We start from the raw sequence: 9,881 nt of genomic DNA, 5'->3' as shown, positions 1-9,881 counted from the left end.
GAAATTCACCATAGCTTGTTCAGGTTCAGGTTCTATCACACGACTACTTGAAGCTCTACTACGACTTCTGGAAGAATTACAGCCAACTTCGACAAGTAAATCAAAGCTCTTCTGACCTTTACAGTGGCAACGAGATACAAAACATTGAAGCAGAATATCAGAATCAACTCGCACAAACTTGCTTCCATCATTAAAGGAAAATCTGACATGATGCGGTAATAAACGAGTCCACTTCTGGCAAACGGCTGTCTTCAAAGACTCCAAAGTTGTGTTGACATCAACAGGATGTGCTAAGAATTCACTGAAGTAGTGAATTACAGCTAGTGCACTACCAACAGGCATTTTCACCCTGCAAAACACAATAGAGAAAAAACCAAACATATCTATCCTGCATATTGCTTCACAAAAATTATTACTCAAAATTAAAAGATCAAATCAACAATAGCAAACAATCTACATTAACCATAATCAGATAAGAAATCAACAGGATATCAAAATCAATAACAGATAACATATCAAAAATAAGAATGGAAAAACAAATCAAATAAAAAATCCAACAGAACAGAAGCAAAACCTAGTAAATTGGTACATCAACATCGGAACATGACGTCGAAACAAAAAAATTTAATCGAAAAGATCTACATTGATGTTAACAAATTCAAAACCTAGAAAATAAACAAAAATTCAAAAACAAGCTTAAAAGATCTAAAAAACGATTCGAAAAACTAAATTAAGCTTCGGAAACCTAAAATAATAGATCCTAATCTTACAGAAACTAAAACATATAATCGAATCAAGATTAAACAAAAATCAGAATCAAGATTGGAATAAAAACGAATGAACCTGAAATCGAATATCTAATCAGCTCCTTCTCAGCTATCGATAGTTCAATCTCTCAGCTCTCGCTCTCGCTCTCGATCGTATTCTATCTCCTTCTCAATCTCTCAGAAACTGAATCTTTGAATCTTAATCTCTGCGCCTAAATCTCTAAAACTGAAACTGAAAGTGAGGCTAAACTGGGAAATAAAAAAGAAAATAAACGAATTTTGAAAACTCTGGGCCTGCGAATAATTTGTTGGCCGCTTTTGGGTGTGCCCGTGAGATTTTGTGGGGGTGGGTTTCACAGTAGAAAAATGTGTAAGAATGGATCTCCCTGTAGTTTCCCCAATTAATAAATGCAAATTACATAGTGCGGCTATCCTGTTGACTGTGTTGAGTATTATAGAGAAACTTCCAAACTGAGAGATCGTTAGTAATGGTTCAAGCCAAAGCCCAAGTCCAAGCGCATGTCCGACCAAAAAGCCCAAAACAGTAATACGTCTCACGGTAACTTGGTTACTCTCGTGAACAGTGGGATACACAAGTTTGTGTTGTCATAGAAGACGCACTATTTCAACATTTATAAGAAAACATTCTGTTTGGGTTGATTGGTATCGCAAAATGATATAATGAAAGGGAAAGAATGTGGATGCAATGACGCATTCACTATCTACCTACCGATTTAAAAAATCTATCATCAATTAGAATGAGTCCGACGGTGGAATCCAAGCAATTTCAAGTATGGAAAAAAAATGTGGAAGGCCAAGTCTAATAGAGTAGTTTTCAAAGTAGGATAAACAATGATTTTTCAAGGCTGTTTCCGAAGGAATTTTAGAAAATAGCATGGAATCCAACGAAAACTTTCAGGCCTAGGTAAAAAGAGATACCATACTGATGCCAAAGTAACTTCACATAAGAACTGCTCATATTCAGTTTGTCAGATATCAATAAACTGACAATGCTTTAGGATCGAGCTCCAAGCAGCCACGCAACTTGCCATACCTTGCTCCTGACAACATGAAACTAGGAACTTGATGAGAGAACCTATACAATTCAATCCAAGGAATAGCCGCAGTGGAATCAAGTCCCTCTTTTTCTTTGGCTTTGAATACCGTCTTAAAACCAGCAACTCTTTCCAAAATCGACACAACTATCCAATGAACATCAACCACCTCCAAAATTTCAACAATGTCGTACTCGCATTTCTTCAATTCCGAGCACGACAAGTCTGAGCGAAATCTACTGTACACTGCCCACACTTCCCCTGCCCTTGGATGGATCATGTACAGGTTATCGGCAGCTGGTACCTCACTTAACTGATGAGAGAAAGAAGTTGATTCGTTAAAGACAACAGCTTCACCAGATGTGACCTCAAATGTTCCACAGCTTACCGGCATTTCCTTGTCAACCCATGGAATAATGCCTCTTGGTGGATTGCAAGATTTAAGCCACTTTACAGCAAGTTTAAAAACAGGAAATGACTCGACACTCTCTATCCGAGCATAAGTTTTGAGCAACTTATCCAACTTACTGTACAGAGCCCATATCTGGCCAGTCTTAAACTTTTCACAGGATCGCTCCTCATCAAAGTTTTGGAATTCTGTGTCAGGCATTTCAAAATTCTTCGCACTACCAGGTACGGTAATCACACCATCTGGAGTCATTTCTTTAGCGTGTGCAGCAACATTTTTCTCGCTGACTGAAACACTGGTAGCCCCCCGCTTTTCTTCATTTAAGTTCTTATCGCATCCGTTTGACATCCTAGAAGACTTATTTCCACCTGGGGAACTCCCATCTAAGGTACTCTCTGCAGCAGGATTTTTTCTTTGCTTCCGCATATGATTCTTCTCCTTCGATAAAAAATTAACAATGTTAGCAGGAACAGTTTCAGCTTCCATATCAATGAACTCAGGCACTTTCTCAAGGTTACTAGGAAGGGAACACGGATCAAGTTCAAAATAACCTTCAGGAACGTCTTCTCGTTCATTACCTGTCGTTGTAAATGAAGGAACCCTGTGAGAGAATCTTAACGATGGTATCCGAAAGGAAAAGGAAATCATGCCACTGGATTTGGTTGGCTTAAACAGGCATACAAAACCTTTTAACTTCACCAACCGAGCAACAAAAATGCCTGATTCCTTGGAATAATCTGACAAGACTAGAACAAATTCATATTCGTACTCCATGTGGTTGTCAGTATCAGAGCTCCAGTTCTTGTAAAGGGCCCAAGTTTCCCCTTTCTGGGGATAGATGGTGTAACTCTCATCAATACCTTTTTCCTTGAAAATCTAATGAGAGAATGACACTACATCATCAAATGTACCAGTCTTGCCGAGTTTGAACTTCCCGCAAGCAACAGGTAACCCACTTCTCCCCCAAGCAGTCTTATCTATATCCCCAGCAACATACTCCAACCGTGTGACATCCACCTTGAATGGCGAATATACTTTATTGATCCGAGCATAGGTTCTGGGCATAGCATCAAGACAGTCATAAATGGCCCATATCTGATCAACTGCAAAGCATTCTTCACTCTTATACCAGTCGAAGTCATAAAACTCTGCATTGGCAACTTCAATGACCATGGAATCAGGTTCTTCTTGTTCATAGTAATCATCATCTCCAGATACTTCCTCAGCATTCTTGTTGGAGCTGTCAGCTTTTTTATATTCCTTACCGATGCTTGCATCTTCATTCCCTTGGTTGTCATAGTCGTCAGATACTTCAATACAAGTTCCCTGGGCATTAGAGACGAACGTCCAATCAAATCCTGGTTGGGACTGCTTTTGTAGGTCTTTCATGTATGTGAAGTTCGGATAAAAAGATCTATATATCGAGCTCAGATTTAAGGCCTGTAAAAAAGGTGATTCACAAACATCATCTGCGAAAAGAAAAGAAAACTGTAGAAATCAAAAGATAATAGCGATGGCTTTACTTACTTCTTCCTGAGTTCAAAAAGTGTGAACAAAGATGCAGAATTTGACCTTTTCTCTATGCTATCGATAGACGCATAGCAGCAGGACTTGAATTTATATAGACAAACCCTAAAAACCGAGCATATAAAGAAAAATAGTAGTACGTTTTAAAACTTCACTTTGTTCACCCGCGGGTCATATCAAGGGTTAGCTCCAGGACCAAAAGGAGGCTGATTGTACTTGTACCGTGGACGTTGCACAGTTTTTGTCAGAACTGCAGCTAAAAATATCAGTAGCTGCATAAATTGTGTCATGTGCAGGGGAGAAGTTGAATAAGGCAACTGCAATGAAGGCTTTAGTCACCATCCACTTCGCTATGTTGCAACATAATGGTCCATATTCATTGCAGGATTACGGCTTTCTAGAATCGCCCACAGTCCAGCCATAGTAATGCAGTTAGAAAAATTATGGTAGGGTATTTTATAGGCATACAAATCAAAAGATAAATAGTTTATAAGTGTGGGGGCTTGTATTCATGAGGCAGTTCTTTTTTGGAAACTGGGAACTTCCCTCTGTGTTCTCAAAGACCTGTTCTGCAATGATAGCGTGGTTGCCAAAAAAATTTAAATTTAAATTTCAAAGGAACTGGCACCCAAAGAGTATCCAGAAATGGAATAATCAAACCTGAGAGCCTGTTTCGGCTCCATAAACTAACCTCTAATCATATCTACACAAACCTTAATTCCATTAAGCTATTTGTAGCAAAAGCACATTATACAAGGTTCATAAGAGGCATATATTTAACAGTCAGAGAGCTCAAGCAAGTTCAGCTTTCTCACAGGCCTAAAATCCCCGAACATATAGTATGAGTTATGCATCTGACAGAAATGACAAATACTCGACTCAAGGCTCACTTCAAGGTCAACGATACCACCGGATAAGAAAGATACATGGACTGAAGACGAGTTAATTTATATGGACTAATTACCTTTCTGCAGGTATATTTAGGCAGTTGGTTCTGTGTTTTTCCAAACAATTTTGTGGCAGCTCATGGCTACTGCACAGTTACAAACAATAACAGCATCATCCCCAATATCGACTCCCTAGTATGCTTCTCAAACAGTTTTTCAAGAATATGCAATCGCTGTCCTGTCTAAGTGTTAGAATAGTAACCCCAAATAAAAGTATCATAATCATGCTAGATTCTTACACATCCATTATGTACTTAGTTCAACTCATTAGGTGTCTAGTCCTCAGAAACCATGTCTGCCAGCTAACTCGGAACTGAGTCTCCTTAGCCAGATGTTGGACCAATTTTGTTGTCATGTCTGACCTGGATTATCTAATGTTGGACTCAACAGTCATTTGGTTTGGTTAAACAACAATATGACTCATTTACTTGGTTAGCATCAAATTACCAAATTGCGACGCTTAAATTTAAAAAAAAAAAAGAAGAAAAAAAAACAAGTCAGATAAGTCAGACTCAGCTAGTCAGTAGTGCCCAATGAGAACCCATCAGGCCATCCTCTATGATGTAAATACACTCTAGGATGGCTCCCTAGAATGCGCAACAAGATTTTACATGAAACTTCCAACGGCTACATTATTGAGTTAACATACCTGATTGGCGCCTAACTACATTTCTAAAGCTATATATTTCAGAAAATGAGGAAAAGAACAGGAACGCACAATGTAATACAGAAACAAATATTAACACAATTAGAAAAGTTTGGGAGGAGATTACAATTGGCATCTTCCATGGCTAACACATATAATGACTGGACTTGAATTAGATGCCTGAACTTCTCATCACAAAAGACTAGTGACCCAATTCAGGCGAGAATCTAGCAAAAGACTGTTCCTCTAACACTAAGCAAGTTGAGCTTCAGTATCAAACTTCTCATTTGCAGTCTACAATAATGAGATCAAGATTTATTTATAATTCTAAGAAGCAAATAAAGTTTTAATAGGCTACCTTTGCAATATTACCCAGCATCCCAGCTATACATGATACGAGATTAGAAAGTTGATTCATATCTGATCAACTGCAAAGCGACGTCCACCCTTATTGTGTGAGAATAATACGAAAAACCAAAAATCTAACAAAATTTCGAGTCGCATACCATGGCCCAAACAAGAACAGATCAAAACATGAGAGTTCAAGACCATGATAGAAGTTTTCGTCGCCCAACAGCTAAGAATCACATGCTAAGCTGTGCATGAAATTTTTTTCACTAGCATTTTATAAACTGTTTAATCATCAGCATCTAAGAAGTGCACATCACAAGGCAAGAATTTAATTAGACAGCATATACGAAGATGTAAACAATCATATTTCAAACAACTGAAAGTCGGACACAATAATTAGACTGCACCTTATGTTATTGCTTTATCCAAACAGATGCCACACACTTGGATGGAAGTGCCACCTGCAAATCTTACATCGATCGAATGTTCATAATGTAAAGAAATAACCACATATCAAAAACAGAAAGAGATTATACATGAACCCAGAGAATGATCTTTACTTTTCATAAAAGTGTTTACGTAACTACATTCAACATACATATATATCTCTGCAAGCACAAGTATAACTTCACAAAATAACCACATGTACTGCCACTCTGCCAGTACAACTCTATAAACTCCACAAAACACGAAAGCTTTCAAGCCAAGGTAAAAAGAGATACTATACTGACGCCAAAATAACTTCACATAAGAACTGCTCATCTTCAGTTTGTCAAATATCAATAAACTGCCAATGCTCTAGGATCGAGCTCCCAGCAGCCACGCAAGTTGCCATACTTTGCTCCTGACAACATGAAAGTAGGAACTTGATGAGAAAATCTATACAAATCAATCCACGGAATAGCTGCAGTGGCATCAAGTCCCTCTTTTTCTTTAGCTTTGAATACCGTCTTAAAACCAGTGACTCTTTCCAAAACTGATACGATTATCCAATGAGCATCAACCACATCTAAAACTTCAACAATGTAATACTCACATTTTTTCAGGTCTGCATGCATCAAGTCAAAGCGAAATTTACTGTATAGTGCCCACACTTCCCCTGCTCTTGGATAGATTGTGTACATGTTATTAATAGCTGGAACTTTACTTAACAGATGAGAGAAAGAAATGGAAGCATTAAAGACAACAGATTCAGTAGATGTGACCTTAAATCTTCCACAGCTTACTGGCATTTCCTTGTCAGACCATGGAATAATGCCTCTTGGTGGATCACAAGATTTAAGCCACTTTACAGCCAGTTTAAAAACAGGAAATGATTCAATACTCTCTATCCGAGCATAGCTTTTGGGCAACTTATCCAATTTGCAATACAGAGCCCATACCTGGCCAGTCTGAAACTTTTCACGGGATCGCTCGCTGTTAAAGTTGCAGAATGAGGTGTTTAGCATTTCAAAAGTTTTCAAATAAGGTGGGGCGGGGATGTGCTCGTCCACGCGGCCAGGTACGGTACTCAGACCATCTGGACTCATTTCCTTAGTGTGAGCAGCAGCGTTTTTCTCGCTGTCTGAAACACTGGTAGCGTTACTCTCAACCAGGAGTCCATCAGAAGCTTCTGCTGCTCGCTTTTCTTCATTTGGATTCTTATAGCATCTGTTTGGCATCCTAGCAGACTCAATTCCACCTAGGGAATTCCCATCCAAGGTACTCTGTGCATCAGGAGTTTTTCTCTTCTGCAGCATTGGTTGCTTCTCCTTTGATACAGATTTTAATGAACTGTTAGTGCTACCATCAACAGTTTCAGATATTTCTTCAAGGTTACTAGGCAGGGAACAAGGATCAAGTTCAAAAAAACTTTCAGGACATCTTCTCGTTCTTTACCGATTGTGGTGGTAATTGAAGGAACCCTGTGAGAGAATATTAATATTTCATTGGATGGTATCTGAAAGAAAGCCATGCCATTGTTTTGGGTCGGGTTAAACAGGCATTCAAAACCTTTTACCTTATCCAAAGGGGCAACTGAAATGCCTGATTCTTTAGTGTAATCTGACAGGACTACCACAAATTCATACTCATATTCTCTGCGGTTGTGCAGATCAGAGCTCCATCTAATATTCCAGTTCTTGTAGAGGGCCCAAGTCTACCCTTTTCCGGGATAGATGTCGTAACTCGTTCCAACACTTTCTTCACAAAGAATCTTATAGGAGAATGCACGTATATGCTTGATTGTGTCAGTCTTGCCGTGTTTGAACTTTCCACAAGCAACAGGTAACCCACTTCTCTTCCAAGCAGTCTCATCTATATCCCCAGCAATAAACTCCAACCATGTGACATCCACCTTGAAAGGTGAATATACTTTGTCAATCCGAGCATAGGATCTGGGCATACCATCGAAATCTTTATAAATGGCCCATATCTGATCGACTGCAAAGCACTCTTCACTCCTATCCCTGCCAAAGTCATAAAAATCTGGATCGGCAACTTCAAGGACCGCCGATTCAGGTTGTTGTTCACAGTGGTCATCATCTTGAGCGACTTCCACTGCATTACTGTTGGAGCTGTCAGCTTTTTTATCTTCCTTACTGATGCTTGCATCTTCATTTCCTTGGTTGCCATAGTGGTTAGCTCCAGTACACTTGCCTTGGACATTAGACACCTTTGCTGTGAACCCTGGTGGAGGCTGCATTTCCAAGTCTTTCTCATTTTTGATTTGGACAGTAACATTCATGGTTTCTATAGTTTGAATAACAAGATTTATCTATCAATCAAGCTCAGATTTTAGTTTCAAGGCCTGCAAAAATGAATGATTTACCTATTTAGTGAAAACCCTTTAAAGTTGAGTTAAAGTGTAAACCTAATAACACACCTAAACCCTAATTACACAAACAGAAAGATCAGAAAAATGCAGAATTCAAAAAGATAAAAGAGATGGCTTTACTTTACTTACTTGTTGTTTCATGCTGAGTACAAGAGGAGTTAAGAGAACAAAGATGCAGAATTTGACCTTCTCTTCAAACCATAGATAGATACATAGTTGCAGCAAGACCTGTAATCTATAAAGACAACCCTAAAAACAGAGAATTCATTTAGAAATTAGATTCTGCAGCACCACAATTAAACCCAAAAATGAAGTTCAGTCATGAGTATCCCTTCAAGCGGCGATCACAAGCTCACATCTTCCAACCCTTTGAAAAGAAGAGACACTGCTTTTTTTTGGTTCTTGGTTCAGTCCTGAGAATCCTTCACTTTAATCTCGTGTCACCGCGGACAAATTTGGGGCACGAGGAATTTTTTGAGTTACAGTGGCATTTTGAGTCACAAGCCAATTTTTCGGGCCATGGATTCTTGGCACGATTTTCCAGGGCGGTGGTAATCTCGGGTCTCGATGAAAAGTACTGTTGTGAGATTTCCCTTAAGCTTCTTCTTTGCAAGATTACTACGAGTACGAAGGATGATTTACATCGAAAAAGAGAACAATTATCTGTTTGGCTAACTTTGGGAGAATCCGGCCGCCGTCCTGGGAGTTGTTGGGACATAAAACTGATTTTAGCAATCTGGCATGGTTAAACAGGAAAAAAGTTAGGTCCTTCCATCTTACAGCATCAGCCAAATAGCTCCAGGACCAAAAGGAGGCTGATTGTACTTGTACCGCGGACGTTGCACAGTTTGTGTCAGAATTGCAGCTAAAAATATCAGCAGTTGCATAAATTGTGCCATGTGCAGGGGAAAAATTGAATAATGCAGCTGCAATGAAGGTTTTAGTCACCCTCCACTTCGATGAGCTGCAATACAATGGTCCATATTCATTGCAGGATTACGACTTTCTAGAATCGCCAACAGTCTAGCCATAGTAATGCCATCCATTATCATGGAACTACACTATACAAATTATAATAGCCGATTTTATAGGCGTGTAAATCAAAACAGTTCAACCAAGTATTGAATGAAAAGGGTCTAGGCTTGTATCTGTGACGCACTTCCTTCAGGAAACTCGGAACTGCCCTCTGTGTTCTCAGAGGCCTGTTCTGCAATGATAGCGTCGTCACCATCAAAAGGAACTGGCACCCAAAGAGTATCAGTAATGGAATAATGAAACTCGACAGCTTGTTTCGGCTCCATAAACTAACTTCTAATCATATATATGGTTCGAGCCAAAAATATGAGGTGCATATCTACACAAAC

At 39.1% G+C, this 9,881-nt stretch overlaps 2 protein-coding genes across 3 annotated transcripts; both read right to left on the bottom strand.

Moving 5' to 3' along the window:
* Window positions 1–1,763: 1,763 nt before the first annotated feature.
* On the bottom strand, window positions 1,764–3,005 carry LOC113311588. Its single transcript, XM_026560411.1, has one exon. The coding sequence runs from the start codon at window positions 3,003–3,005 to the stop codon at window positions 1,764–1,766; it is 1,242 nt and encodes a 413-aa protein (XP_026416196.1).
* A 4,605-nt stretch (window positions 3,006–7,610) lies between these two features.
* On the bottom strand, window positions 7,611–8,906 carry LOC113308085. Of its 2 annotated transcripts, none has more exons than XM_026556557.1 (2): window positions 8,638–8,906; window positions 7,611–8,490 (listed from the first exon to the last, which is right to left on the bottom strand). In XM_026556557.1, exon 2 carries the CDS (start codon window positions 8,425–8,427, stop codon window positions 7,840–7,842), a length of 588 nt encoding a protein of 195 aa, XP_026412342.1. In that variant the 5' UTR covers window positions 8,428–8,490; window positions 8,638–8,906; the 3' UTR covers window positions 7,611–7,839. The 2 variants fall into 2 exon arrangements, with proteins under 2 accessions (XP_026412342.1, XP_026412341.1); XM_026556556.1 differs by having other exon boundaries at window positions 8,647–8,906.
* Between the last annotated feature and the right edge of the window lie 975 nt (window positions 8,907–9,881).

Source organism: Papaver somniferum, chromosome 9 (genome assembly GCF_003573695.1).
Source record: "Papaver somniferum cultivar HN1 chromosome 9, ASM357369v1, whole genome shotgun sequence".
In the NCBI taxonomy this organism is placed as follows: domain Eukaryota; kingdom Viridiplantae; phylum Streptophyta; class Magnoliopsida; order Ranunculales; family Papaveraceae; genus Papaver; species Papaver somniferum.
Note: the sequence above shows the minus strand (reverse complement) of the source record. Positions and strands in the feature narration are given on the sequence as shown.